This window comes from Lampris incognitus, chromosome 14 (genome assembly GCF_029633865.1).
Source record: "Lampris incognitus isolate fLamInc1 chromosome 14, fLamInc1.hap2, whole genome shotgun sequence".
Classification (NCBI taxonomy): Eukaryota; Metazoa; Chordata; class Actinopteri; order Lampriformes; family Lampridae; genus Lampris; species Lampris incognitus.
In genome coordinates, this window is record NC_079224.1 from 33,560,424 (window position 1) to 33,575,292 (window position 14,869).

Consider the following 14,869-nt stretch of genomic DNA (forward strand, 5'->3'; position numbering starts at 1 on the left):
ACAGTTGTATCTTTAAGGACACTCGATCAAGCCAGAAGTAACACAGGGATTCAAATCGGCGATCCCCGTGTTGATAGGCAACAGAATAGACCGCTACACTGCCCAGACCCCGTGATTTAACATTTAAAGCTCCTGCTATATGAGAACAGTCTTTTTAAAGGTTTCATAAAGGTCTTGGCTGGCAGAAACCATTTTGGCTTTTAGCAGAATGCCATCCATCTAAACACCTGCACACACTGATCACCATAGTGTTGCACTTTAAAATTCATAATCACACTCGGTGATATTGTAGATAACCACCGTACTGTCTACACTGACATGCAAACACAATGCAAATGGCCAACCCACAAAAAGAGAACAGCAAAAAGTAAAACTAAAACCACAAATTTGGAAAAAAAAAGGAAAAAAAAGAAAAGCAAATGACATGGCAACGCGACCCTGAAAGCAGGATAAGCGGTTTGGATAATGGATGGATGGATGAACATGGCAACATGTTTTCCTCCCCTTTTCTATGATACAGTAGTACGTATAGCAAAGTGCACCACATCCAGTTATCATTGCAGTCCATGTGAATAATGTTTTTTCCATTACTTTTTCCAACTTGGGACTGAATCGTACCAATAAAATGATTTATACAATTATAGCCCATTTAATTTCACACTGGACTCCACAGTTTACAGACCTGATCACAAGTCAGTATATGTGGTGGCACTGTGGTTAATGTGAGAGAACCTGCACCCAATCAGCTTCCTGTTTCACACACACACACATATATATATATTATAGAGAGAGAGAGAGAGAGAGAGAGAGAGAGAGAGAGAGAGAGAGAGAGAGAGAGAGAGAGAGAGAGAGAGAGAGAGAGAGAGAGAGAGAGAGAGAGAGAGAGAGAGAGAGAGAGAGAGAGAGAGAGAGAGAGAGAGAGAGAGAGATTTAAGGGTGGCACGGTGGTGCAGTGGTTAGCACAGTCGCCTTTAAAAGTAGCTTGTTGGTGTGTTCACGATATCCTACATTATAGCTATCCTTATGGCTCTTTTTTTGTAGTATACATAATAGTTGTAGGTTGGTTTTGTAGGTGTTACCCCATACCTCCACACAGTAGTTCAGTTATGATAAAATAATTGAACAATACAGAGTGTGCAATGATTTATGATCCAGAATGTGCTTTGCTTTTCCTATGACTGCAATGCTCCTTGCCAGTTTTGCTCGCACATGTTATGTGAGATTTCCAGCAGATGTTGTGGTCTAGTATCACACCTAGAAATTTATTTTCATATGCTCTTTCTAGTTGGACATTGTCTATGACTGCTTTTACTTTGGTATTTATTATTTGATTTCCAAACAACATAAACTTTGTTTTGTCGGGATTTAAGGATAATTTGTTTTTGTCAAACCACCGTTTTAATTTTTCCATTTCTATTGTGGTCACCTCCAAAAGCTGCTGTAAATTCTCACCAGAACAAAATATATTATTGTCATCAGCAAATAGAACAAATTTCAATATTTATGATATCTTGCATTTAATTACAGAATGAACAGTTTTGGACCTAAAACCGACCCCTAGGGTACACCATAAGTAATATCCATGCATGACGATTTATGTTCACCTATCATTACCAACTGCTTCTTCGCCAATTCTGTACCACCCCTCTGATACTGTACTTTTCCAATTTATCTATTAATCTATTGTGGTTAATAGTGTCAAAGGCTTTTTTTAGGTCTATAAATATTCCCACAGCAAACTTTTTTGGGGGTTATGCAATTAGTTATTTCTTCAATGAATTCAATGAGCAACAGAGATGTTGGATCTATTTGGTCAAAACCCATGCTGGCTATTAGTCAACAGATTGTGCTTCTCAATGAATTTGTCTAGTCTAACAGCAACTAGCTTTTCTAGTATATTGGAGAAATGTGACGATCATGAAATTGGTCTGTCGTTTGTAAATTGGTGTCTATCCCCGGTTTTATATAGAAGTATAACTTTTGCTATTTTCACTTTGCTTGGAACTTTACATGATTGAAAGGACTTGTTATAGATGTGAGTTAGTGGTTTAGTAATACATTCGATTACATTCTTAACTATGGTCATATCAATATCATTCCAGACAGTAGATTTTTTGTTCTTGCATTTTTTTTACAATGTCCATGATTTTTTTTCTTTTCTGCCGCTCTAAGAAAAATGGAACTTGGTTATCTGTCTCCATAATCACTCCCCTTTGATTGTGTGTCATTGATTTTTTTTTTCTGCCAGTTTTGGGCCCACATTTACAAACAATCTGTTGAAGCCATTGACCACATCTTCCAAGTTATTTATAGTCTTATCCTTATCTGTAAAGTATTGAGGGCAGCTTGGGCTTCTAGATCCATTTCTAATAATACTATTCAACACATTCCATATACCTTTGGTGTTGTTTTTATTGGTCTCTAATTCTTTGTTGTAGAATTCCTTCTTGCATAGCCTCAAAATGTTAGTTAGCTTGTTTTTATATATTTTTTTTGTATTTCATTTCTGCTTCTATAGTTTTGTGCTTTATGAATTCTTTGTAGAGTTTATTTTTTATGACAAGCGTTATGTAGACCCTTTGTGATCCATATTTCCGTTTACTGTTAAATTGTTTGATTGGGCAATTTTTGTCACATAAGGGTTGAAATATGTTTAGGAATGAATCGTAAGCTTTACCAATGTATTTTTCTTTGTATACTATATTCCAGTTATGTGTTAGTAATTCATCTTTAAAAGCATTCATGGATTCCTCTGTTTTTGTCGTTGGGAACTTTGTTCTTCCTAAAATTGCAGTCGTGGACAGTGAAAACTGGTAGATGGTCACTGATGTCATTTATTAAAAGCCCGCTCTCTGTGTTGCCTTCCATAATGTTTGCGAATATATTGTGTATTATTGTGTGAGTCTGCTAGGTCTAGTGATTTTAGGATATAAACCCAAACTATACATTGTGTTAATGAACTCTTCAGTCTTTTTGTGATTATTTAGATTTAACATTGAAATCCCCACATATGAACATATCCTTTTGTATTGCTTTTGAATGAATATTTTTCATCCAGTCCTTAAATATTTCAATATTTGATCCCAGTGATCTGTATAAACGGCTCACAATTACATTTTTCTTTTTCTTTTTTCCATGCAGATTTCTGCTGTAATGCATTCTAGCACGTCATCAATCGCTGTTGTCACGCTTTCCACCAGCTTATAATTTAAGCTTTTATCCACATACAATGCCACACCCCCTCATTCTTGTTTTTCCTGTTCATATGCGTTCATAGATAGATAGACAGACAGACAGACATAGATAGATAGATAGATAGATAGATAGATAGATAGATAGATAGATAGATAGATAGATAGATAGATAGATAGATTGATAGATAGATAGATAGATAGATAGATAGATAGATAGATAGATAGATAGATAGATAGATAGATAGATAGATAGATAGATAGATAGATAGATAGATAGATAGATAGATAGATAGATAGATAGCACAACACTAACCAGCCCTGTTAAGTGTTTCAACAGATGCAGCCTCCCTTACCAAAGTGTACAAACTGCAGGAAGTGATGTAGTAGCATTAGTATCAGAGGCAACAACAAACATCCTGGAGCTGCTACCAACCATTCTGATCCCAAGTGTTAGTGTACATGAACTGCTGGGTGTTTTGGTAAAAGGGAAGCGAAGAAAAGAAAAAGAGGGGGAGGAGAAGTGTTGGGATAGAGAGAAGATGATGAAAGAGATGACCGGCACTGAGAGGAGGTCAGAAGAGGACACAGATGAGACTTTAGCTTGTCAGATGTAGGAGAGATAAACGGATAGAGACCCCGACCGACCACATGACCGCACAAATGTATACCTTCCTTATGATCGCTGGGCAATAGAAAATCACTCAGTAAAGAGTGCAATTAAACCCCAGATAGTTTTTAAGACATCCTAACTGCCAATCCATATGAATTAAATACATTCCTAAGACATCACTGAATACTTCAGATATCATCTACAGCCAGATGCAACTATCACCTCAAGTTGCATAAAACATCCATAACTTCACATTCAAATTGAACTTTAACTCACTGAACGCAACAAAAATCACTGAGAAAAAAACTCTATTGAATACAAATTTCTATCCCCCCCCAATATTATCACTGTAAAACCCAGATAAACTGAGTTTATTGGAGAGTACTGGCTGAGCACATGAAGCTGGCTGAGTTGCACGGATGTGAGGAGCACAAGTGGAAAACAGGTGAATCTCAATGTTAAATGCACTGAATGCCATAGTTTAAGTAACTCTAATGATAAAGATGATGATAATATACCACCTTCCCCACACTGGAATGCAGCTCAGAGCATTTTAGCTCAGAGAGAAGCGCACAGAATAAAAACAGGATTCAAAAAGGCAAAATAAAAAGCAAACTTTGCATCTTCTGTCAGACACACAGTCATTCATGTCTGACATATCTGCAAGAATTATAGCTGCTGACCAATGAAAATGGTGTGTGTGTATGTGTGTGTGTGTGTGTGGGGGGGGGGGGGTCGGAGCAGCACAACAAGGACCAATGTGTAGAGAGTGGCCTTAGAATCACAGTTTCCCATCCCAGCTCATACCTTTCTTGTATTCCCGGTGAGGAGTGTGGACAGTCGTACATCCAAAGCGGCTAAGTTTAAATCCAGGCGTCCTCCAGTCCCTGCTTTTTTTTCATCAGACCGTGAACTGACTGACTGACGGACTCAGCTGAGTGTCCCACTGCTAGACACGGACTGTTACGCTCACCCATCAGAATGAGGAACTTGTATGACTTGCTGGGGGATTTTTTTTTCTACTAAGACTTCCTGGTACAGTTGTTTAATGATTATTTGCATACCCAGCAACACCTATATACAGGGTACACACCACGTTCATACAGCACTGTTGAAATTTTGTTTTTTCTCTTGCAGAACTGTTTTTTTTAATGTAAAAGGATGCACAAAGTCAATTTGCACAACATACAAAGAGGAACCACACTGCCTTATATGTTTTTAATTAATGATCAAGTTTATTACTGTTAACACTGTTATTAAGACAAAGGGGTCCTTTAAAGCATTTTATTAAATACACCAGTCAACAAGAGAACTGTTTTAGGTCACACAAGTGTTGAATACAGATGGTTTGAGTTTGGGTTCAATAGTCTCTCACAGCGCCACCTCTTGGATGAGTTGCAGAAATACAGAAAACATAACAGTCATTGATTATTTGTCTAATGTTATAGTTCATTTGTTTAATCAGCACGAGGACTGGAAAAAATGGAAATGAATGAAGAACAACACCCTTTTGCAAATGCATGCACCTGTCGCATTTCTGCACGCTAAATGCAAACTATAATTTGAACTGTAAAGAGAAAATCATTGCAATCACGTGGCATATGATAAATTTCAAATGGGACCTATGACTATTACAAAAATGGGAAAAGGAACATTTTGGGTCAGTTATAGTCCCAACATGACAATTCTCCTTTTTGGAAGACATTTCAGTAAGAGAGCCGAAAGAATAAGTCACAGCAAGGCTGCAAATAGCCATGAAAATACATGGTGAAATTCTGTGAAACTGGATTAAATAGATGTAGTATGTAAGGTGTTTGTTACCATGCATAGTATCTGGCGTCCTATTAAGAGGACCGTGCGATTTCCCAATCACATCAGATTCGGATACTCAGTCCTAATGGCAGCTGTACAAACGTCATACGAACATACAGTATGGCACAATAGGCTCCTGCAAAATAGTTTAGCTCTACTCGGTAAATTTGGTGATCGTGATAACAAATCGTTGAAGGTTAAATAAGTATGATGCTTCATCCATTTCTAAACCATGTTGGAGAGTTGAGGGGAAAGTGTTTGGGATATATATCAGCGATGCGGGTGGGGAAGTTCACACACGTGTCTCTATTAGGCGTCCATAGTAGCTCACAGGCTCCGCTAAGAATCAGTGATGTGCAGTGATCCTGCTGAACCCGAGTTAGAGAGCACCACTTTGGGGAAACAAACAGTAATCATCCATATTAAATGTACAGTATAAGTGTCAACACCAGCACTTTGCTACAGTCCTGCTTTCTACATACCGCTTCAATAGCATGGTCTCGTATATACGTAATATAAGTAAGCTAACTGCTTGTCATCAGATTCTGTTTCTGTCATCAAACACTCAAACCAGCTATTTTCCTGCAACTGACAGTGAGACACCCCAGGTGAAAATGACAATTTTGGTTGGCCACCATCAGTTCTGAAACATCGCAGTACTTTGCATGGACAAGTTCTGTTATTTTATAAAATACACCAAGCAGTCATCAAAAACAGCAAACGGTGGTTTTTTTTTTTTTTTTAAACATTTTTGTATTGGCTCCAATAGTCTGCCTTTATCAAATACATAAAACTGTTGAGACATTTTCTCAAAGTAACATACTGTCTGTATGTATGCAAAACACTTTTTTGAAATCTGGGTTGTAGATATAACCACCAAATTCAGCATGGAGCTTCCTCAGACAAATTCCTGGTTTATATATATATATATAAACATGAAACAGGCTTGTACTGTCTCATAGAGAATTTACGTGACTCACTGGATTTTTATATAAAATCCAGTGAGTCAAGTAAATTCTTATGTCATTTTGTTTTAACGGTCTAGCATGTTGAAAAAAATCTGTAAAAAAAATGATTTTTTTTTTGTGCCATGTACATAATGTTTTATGAATATTTCACAATAAAATTCTGACGGATCCCTCTGTAAATTACCAACCATTTAGATATTCATGAGGATGAAACGGGGAAAACTCACAAAGACACACTCCACTGTGAAGGAAAATGTAACTGATATATAGACATGCCTGTTTTAAAGGAGATATCTAATATGATGTTTTAGACGTCAAAATCCATGAAAGTCCCTCTGCAACAGATACTGATTTTGCAACGTTTGATGACTGGATGAAGGGAGAAATAAAAACCCTGTTCACCTGAGGTGTCTGGCTCGTAACAGCATCTCCATTCACCTTGACGTGTCCGCACCAAAGTCTTATCATACAGTATTAGTACACACAGCGGAGGTCTCCTACTTGACCCACAATGCCACAAAACTCAGTCCTTCACTCCGGCCTTCGGTAAACAAGTTTGCTCAGGCATTTTTCTTTGATCCCTTCTGTATAGATACTAAAAGACAAAGAAGAAGACGAAAAAAACAAAAAACAAAAACAAACATGAAATCTCCCTCATCGCTCTCAACTTTCCGTCCCTCGCCAAAGAGTGGCAAATGTTCTTCTTTTTCGCACCCGAAATCTAAAATACAAACCACCTCTTTGCATACAACCAACTATATAAATATCACAGCCCTGGGTGTTCCTTAGCACGGCTCCTGTACAGTCGGTTGGGGGCTCTATGCCTTGCTCATGGGCGTCTCAGCCATGGTGGTGGGCGACCAATAACACAGGCTATCCTCCATTCACTAAACCCCGTTTGAGAACCACCCTCGTGGCGGTGGCCGGGCTCGTACTAGCATCCCTCCATGCGCCGACGCAGATGCTCAGTAGGTTAGCTGTTGCCCTGCTCCATTTCCCTCTGGGCTGCGGTGGAGGAAGTCTGGCTGTCCTCGGTGTCGCCTCCTTCTGCGGATACAAGGAAAAGATGAAGGAGATAAGACAGAAAGGTTTCAGCATACAGGCCATTAGTAATGAGGCAGTAAAATTGGACCTCAGCCCTAATCAGACTTTTCACACGTGTAGGCGACAAAGGGGAATCATCGACGGCCTCTTGTTAAGCAGCTAGTGACCAGGCACATTTCCCGGTCTGTTATGGTTGTGTTGCTCCCTTCGAGGGCCAAATTAAAGGACAGTTCCAATTTTTTTCCAACCTGGGCCTTATTTTCGTAGTCTTTGCCATCATGTGTGTTGGTTATGACACCTTTTTACTCATCAAATTCGTCATAGATTTTAGATTCAACAGCACCGATTTACAAGTAACACAAGACATGTTTCACAAAGTCCAATTCAACCCAATTATCTAATGTGCTATCAGTGATTTTCATTTTCATACAGTCACCCACCTGTGGAGGTACTCTTTGGCCAACCCAACAAGTATTTTGCAGAGCAAAATCCATCCATCCATTATCCAAACCACTTATCTTACACAGGGTCGCGGGATGCTGGAGCCTATCCCAGCAGTCATTAGGTGGCAGGCGGGGAGACACGCTGGACAGGCCGGCAGTCCATCACAGGGCTGACACACACACCCCTAGGGACAATTTAGTACGGCTGATTCACCTGATCTACATGTTTTTGGACTGTGGGAGGAAACCGGAGCACCTGGAGGAAACCCACGCAGATACGGGGAGAACATGCAAACTCCACACAGAGGATGACCCGAGATGACCCACCAAGGTTGGACTACCCCGGGGCTCGAACCCAGGACCTTCTTGCTGTGAGGCGACCGTGCTTACCAATGCGCCGCCATGCCGCACTTGTAGAGTAAAATAAATAATAAATTCATATTAGCTGTCAAAAAGTGAGCTAAATAATAATTCAGTCTTCAGTCATACACTGCTTATGATCAAATGAAACAGACAAAGCTTGTCAACATTAAATGATATTTTGGAATATAATCAGATCTTTACACTGTTTGCATTGACTCATTGCAGATGTTTTCTTTCCTTTCTTTTCATTCAAATTAAAAAAAAGATATCTGATCACAAAAAGAAGACAAATGTGCCGCTTTTTTTCTCTCTCTGTCTCCAAACAAAATGTGTTTATTGTGGACATAATGTGACCCACATGGGTCCTGACCCAGACAAACCACGCGTTTGGAAGTGAAAACAAAAAGTGCAAGTTAAAAGTTATGATGTGAAATGTCCAGTATGATCAATGGTGGATGATATTGCTGATCTACTTCCTGGTTCAACCTGCAGGAAGGAGCCACCTGTACTTACCGTAGGTGGTAGTAACATCCATAAACTAGCCGGCCAGCACAATAGAGAAGTCATAGATAATGGACAGTCATCGACACAGTCTGACTGAGACACTAGGTGGGTTTGTTGTTAAAAGGACACATGTAACACTCCTGTTCACTTGTCCCATAAGACACCGTTGTAAAGCTGAGTCCAGCCGTGGTCCCCTGTCCAAAATCTACACAATGAAGCCAGGCAGGAAAATAAAATCATAACCAATATGCAAGATGGCAAGAACTGCAAAGATACCACCCAGGTTGTAATAAACTGGAATAATAGACTTTGAAATGATGGGCTTCCCTCACAGTGTTATCCTCATCTCTGGAACAGGAAAGAACAGTCATAAAAAAACGTCATTGTCAATATAAGGACGATTATAGTGCTTGAACTATGCGAAGATAAGAACAGCAGTAAAAATATTAAAGTAAACTCAGCCTATGGTTAACAACATACTAAAACCTTTATGACATGGAGTAATGTGAGTTTTCAACCCCGGGCTGAGTAAGTTAAAGTTTAATCCTCAGAGAGGAGGTGATGCTGCCTGATTGGCTAAAAAGAAAGAAAGACAGAATTCCAAGAAATAAATCTGCAATTGTGAGAAGTAAAGCCACAACTGTGAGAAATAAAGTCAGAATTCTGAGAATTAACCAAACTATTCTTTAATGCGGCGGAAACGGGCTTCAGTGGGCTGTGTATTCACCTCTTATTATTATTACTATTATTATTATTATACTGTGGAGTTAGAAAACAACGAGACAGGAGACGTGAGAGTAGACGTAGTCGAGGTAGTTTACTAGCTCCAACTTAGCATGTCATACATTCGACAACGACACTAAACTGTGAACCGGAAGCGGAAGTGTATTATCTGACCCCTCGCCTCTTCCCTTAAAGGTACACCGTCCTCTTAGGTGAATGTCTCTCGTTATATAGATGTGGGTCACCACAATACTTAATTTAACATTTAAAACACGATGAAAGAGAGGCAGGTTGACAGAAAGCTCTTCTCCTGGCTAACATACTGTATTGAATTTGGGGGGCAGTTTGGGAGATCGTCGCCACAGTCGCAACGCGAACCAGTGTCTCCCATTCCGCAAGCGACAACGTTAACCAGTCCACTAAAGGGTCCGACCCGCTAATAAAGGACCAGGGTGTCTACTTATCCATCCACGTTACGCTACTTAAACTGTACTGTGGAGCTGGAGTGGGGATTACCCATGAGGCATTGCAAAGTTTGACTTATTAAAGCGAAAATCTGGGATTTTTCTCCATTAATAAATAACAATTTTATCCATCTGGACCATGGAGGCAGGTTACGTAATGCTTACTGGCATCTTTACAAGGCTCGGAGACATTCTCCCTCCACCAGTGTCGAAATGTTCGGTTTCAACAGCTTTGTTTACTTTGGACACTGGCGCAGCAGCAAACACGTTCCTACTCAAACAGGAAGCAGGGTTGGAACGTGATGAGGCTGTGACGATGCTCCTGTTAGACAGCTGATCTACCTTTTCTACAATCAACAGGACTGTACCACGGTGTTCCCATGTAGTCTGATGTAGTTGGTCATACACTAGACTGTCTGTGTTAGCTTTGGTCTCAGGGTACATTTTTACGATGGCTGATCACTTCCAGAAAGAGAGACAGATCAGGGGAAATCACAGACCCAAGCTTTAAGTTTTAAATAAATGATTTGGTGGATGTGTGTGGAGATGACCGCCATATGTTCTCTCGCTCTGTGCGTGTGTGTGTGTGTGTAAGTCATTAAAGATGGCGGGGGGGGGGGACTGATGTTTACAGTCATTTGTTTTGGAGACTGAGAAGAAGCATGATCCAGACACACAAAAAAAGCACCTTGATAGAAGTTACTCTCCAGACGCTTTTAGACGTGACAGCTTTGTCATTACTCAGCAAATAGCGCAGTGTACTACGACTCGGCAGCATCTCACCTCCTCCTCCGGCGTTGATGTGTAGCTGGGACAGGGACAGCGTGAGGGGCAGCTGTCGCCCCTCGGGATCGGTTGGGCTCTCGAGGATGTCGTGCAGGGCGTTCCTACGTCCCGTCCTGCGAGAGGCGATGAAGTCCGCATACGTGGCCTCCATGTCAGCCATCGCTTGTGCATTGTTCACACAGCGGCACCTTGGGACACCGGGAGGAAGGAGAACAGGTGCGAGTCTACAGCCGCCCGGCGCACACGTAACACATGAAGGCGTTGCACCTGTCTTCAGTCATCAGCCATGAAATATGCAAACATGGTTGATATTTATCATTTATGCATTCTGCAAATTTACCATTGAAAATTATTGACTTGATGATTGGGAATTGAAATGTATTTGCTAGGGTTCTGCTTGATTTCATTTATTTATTTATTTTAGATACCTCTACTTAATGATCAACGCCCTTCTCTGACAGTTGTCAAGATGTCAACCCCCCCAAAAAAGGTAAATGAGCCTATTCACTTCTACTGTCCTTGACCCTTTGCACATAAAATAGCATTTTTTTGTTGCACATAATACACTTTTGCACACATTTATAAAAATGTGCTGTGAACAATTATAATATGTTGATCTGTGGGTGCTGGTTTTTACTGCATCTCTTGTATGTTTTTTAGTTCTGCATCAAGTTTCTCAGTCTGGACAATGAAGTTATTGATTGATTGTCTGACTGATTGATTAGATGGGGGAAAAAACAATACTTCATAGTCACCCTTCTTCGGGTAAGGTGTTCATTGAACACTATGAGACATACATCATGCAATAAGATAATCAAAGCAACCACAAAATAGTTTTATATCCCTAAGTTAAATGTGGTGAGCCACTCAGGCACTTTCTCACACTGAGCCGAACAGCGAACACTGTATTTGACCTGGCGAGCAGTTGTGGCCTACTTTACGAAGGCGTTTGAATTATTTAATGTTTGAATAATTCAGACTGTGAAGGGTCCTGGTGTGCTACTTTATGTGAAAGTAAACACCATTTTAAAACAAGACAGACGGCCAAAAACATCATCTAGTAAGGACCACACCTAAAACAGGATTCTCACTATGGTATCTTTTTTTTCATATTTAGGCCTATTCAGTCATTTACTTCGTTATTCGTTGGCCAAGTCCTGTTAGGGTATCTGTCACTGTCTTACCTCTAGCGACAACTCCTCCAGCGTTGCAAATTGAACCTATAATATAATATGTCCAATGGAGGGAGGTACACCTACAAAGAAGTGCGGTGGGCCTGATAATGTCCCATCATCCGAAACACAGCCGAAATGAACAATGCACAAATCTTAAAAAATAGCCACCAATGGAAAAAAAACCCCCGACACAAATCAAAGCCTGGACGTGTTTCGAGAATAACACCGTGCACATCAGTGTAAGATGATTTTTAAAATGATGAGGAACAGCCACCTCTCACTGCCGTCGCATCTTCCTCATTTGCGACCAATGGGAGACAAAGCGAGCCGCGTCTGAGCGGCCATTGGACCGCAGACACAAAGGGATGAGAGGAGTGAGGTGTGTTGGCAAATGTAGCACCCCCAACAGAATATCCAGGCCTGGCCCAGATATCTGCGGCGTCGCCGGAACGTACGAAGCGAACGCCACTCAATTATTAAATATAGATTTTCATTTCATGTTAGCATCATGCTAACAGAAGCATCAATTATTTTTTCCCCTCACAATTTTAGATCATCGGCACGTTTTAAAATTCTAGCATTGCGAAGATGCGGTCTACCAGCGGCATTGGAAAGGTAACAGATTCTCCGAATTCAACAAGGAATCCCGAATCCTGCCCTCTTCGTCCCGAAAATTAGACTTAACCTGTTAGTAGTTATAGCCTAATAAAACATTAAATACTGACCATTGTGAAACATTATTTTGGTGTCGCCTGCAAACGGGCACTGTCGCGGCCGTCGCCAACATGAATTATGGTTGTTGTAGTTTTTTTGTTTTTTCCGCCGGGTACAGTAGCGCCGCTAAACGACTACGCATGGCAAGTTGAGGTCACGAGACAGGAAAGAATAGCAGCACGCAGCGTCGCGCAGAGATGTGACAGGTATCGCACTGACAAAAACGAATAAATAAATTTAACTTTATGCAACGGATGATTTACACACTGTTACATACAACACAGTGATTGTGTTTCTTTCTCCTAATGACGGACCGTCAACTTCATGTTCATGAACACAAATAACACATTTTAGCGCTGAGTTTTGACTTTCACCTGCGATACCGTAACTGTTACTGTTCGTTGACATTGAATGTCTTGTACTAGAGGCCACGCCCATCGCGGCCACGTGATCACGCCCACCGCCCATCTTGGTAGGCCTACATATTACTTTGGGGATACGACATTTGGCAGAACAGAGCGCTAAGGTAGCGCCAAGGCCGCCTAAAAAAAATCATGTCGGCAATGAAATGATAACGACGGATCTTATTTTGTCATGCTTTAGTTTTAATAGCTAATCTCTTTTCATCGGACTTTTTCCACAAGTCACAGTTCCGAGTATTTTAGTTACAGCCGTTCTCCCCAGCATCCCTTCTCGTTAATCTGCAACGATGAAGAAATTGCTTTTCAAATCCCCATAGCTGGCAATAATACTCTGCATGATAAACAAACTGAGTGTTAAAACCATGCTGGTAGTTTGTTTTAATGATAGCAGGCTGACACGGAGGTGCCGCATGTGTTGATATCAGTGTGTAATGCTGAATGTGATTTCCCGTTATACCAAATCAGTTTCAGAGATCAGAAACGGTAGGTGATTCTGATAATGAGGTAATGCCATGTTTCTTTGCAGTAGCCTACTCCTTTAAACCATAGGGTGGCGCTAATATGCCCATAAATTGACACACAGCCCTTTGGGCCAAAATAAATTATTGGTATAGTCTACGGCGGACAAAAAGCCTATAAAATGTGCCCAGTTACAGTTTTATGTAACTGGATACATTTGCATATAAATGTATGTAAATGTACCTCGTTACTCAAGTATACAAGCGTTTGTGACGTACCACGAGCTTGTCAGTGTATTCCATGTCTCACCTAGCAAATCAAACCATCCACTCTCTGTATAAGCACAATTTAAACTAAACGTCTGCTCGCAAACACCTGAACTCTGAAACCCCATGTCTGAACTTAATTTTGAAGACTCATACTGTATCGTGCAATGAAATCCACATCGGCGAGTATTATCATCATCAATAGACTTATTTGTTGGAAATAAATGTATTGATTTTTTTTCCCAAAAAGTCTATTTTTGAAAATCTCAGTGGACTCATGGTTGGTGCTCTGGGATGGCACTGTGATTCTTAATTGCGATAATTCATGAATCATCCTTAATGGCGATTCTCTCACCCTGCTCCTCTATATAGTAGAAATACGTTTTATAATCTACACACTGTAGAGACAGATTGTACTACCAATTGGAAGGGGAAGAGAATCCGGGAGTGAATTATTAAAAAGATTTGCAGTTGAGTCAGAGACTGTTTTGACAGCCCGCTCAGTAGCATCCTGAGAGCTCAAATCGTTCAGTGTGTGTGTGTGTGTGTGTGTGTGTGTGTGTGTGTGTGTGTGTGTGTGTGTGTGTGTGTGTGTGTGTGTGTGTGTGTGTGTGTGTGTGTGTGTGTGTGTGGCTGTCAGATCTGAAGCCTTAAGATCAGTGCTGCAGCTTTTGACTTCCATTGCAGTAATTTTCCAAAGAAAAATTCCACTGCTTTGTTTGTGTGCTCCTCCTCCTCCTCTTGCCTGCATCAGTGCTAATCCAGATGTCCTCACTTTTCCAGACTTGATATCTCTTCATGATAAATTGAAATTCGCAGCCAAACGTGAGACTATTCTGGTGCTCATTAGCATCATTTTCAAACTCTTTTACCCTTCATTTACATTTGTTTTTGCTCACTTGCTCCCAGAGATAACTAGTGT

At 40.5% G+C, this 14,869-nt stretch overlaps 2 protein-coding genes across 2 annotated transcripts in view; both read right to left on the reverse strand.

Annotated features, from left to right (window-relative positions):
• The window catches only part of lyn (LYN proto-oncogene, Src family tyrosine kinase), a 68,128-nt gene extending 63,383 nt beyond the window's left edge, over nt 1–4,745 (reverse strand). The window contains exon 1 of the mRNA XM_056292630.1: nt 4,612–4,745. The gene's annotated coding sequence lies outside the window, so the exon portion shown is untranslated. The remainder of the gene's footprint in view (nt 1–4,611) is intronic.
• A 2,812-nt stretch (nt 4,746–7,557) lies between these two features.
• On the reverse strand, nt 7,558–11,119 carry LOC130124560 (cAMP-dependent protein kinase inhibitor alpha-like). The gene is made up of 2 exons (XM_056293965.1): nt 10,909–11,119; nt 7,558–7,631 (listed from the first exon to the last, which is right to left on the reverse strand). The coding sequence occupies exons 1-2, from the start codon at nt 11,069–11,071 to the stop codon at nt 7,558–7,560; spliced, it is 237 nt and encodes a 78-aa protein (XP_056149940.1). The 5' UTR covers nt 11,072–11,119.
• Nucleotides 11,120–14,869: the final 3,750 nt, after the last annotated feature.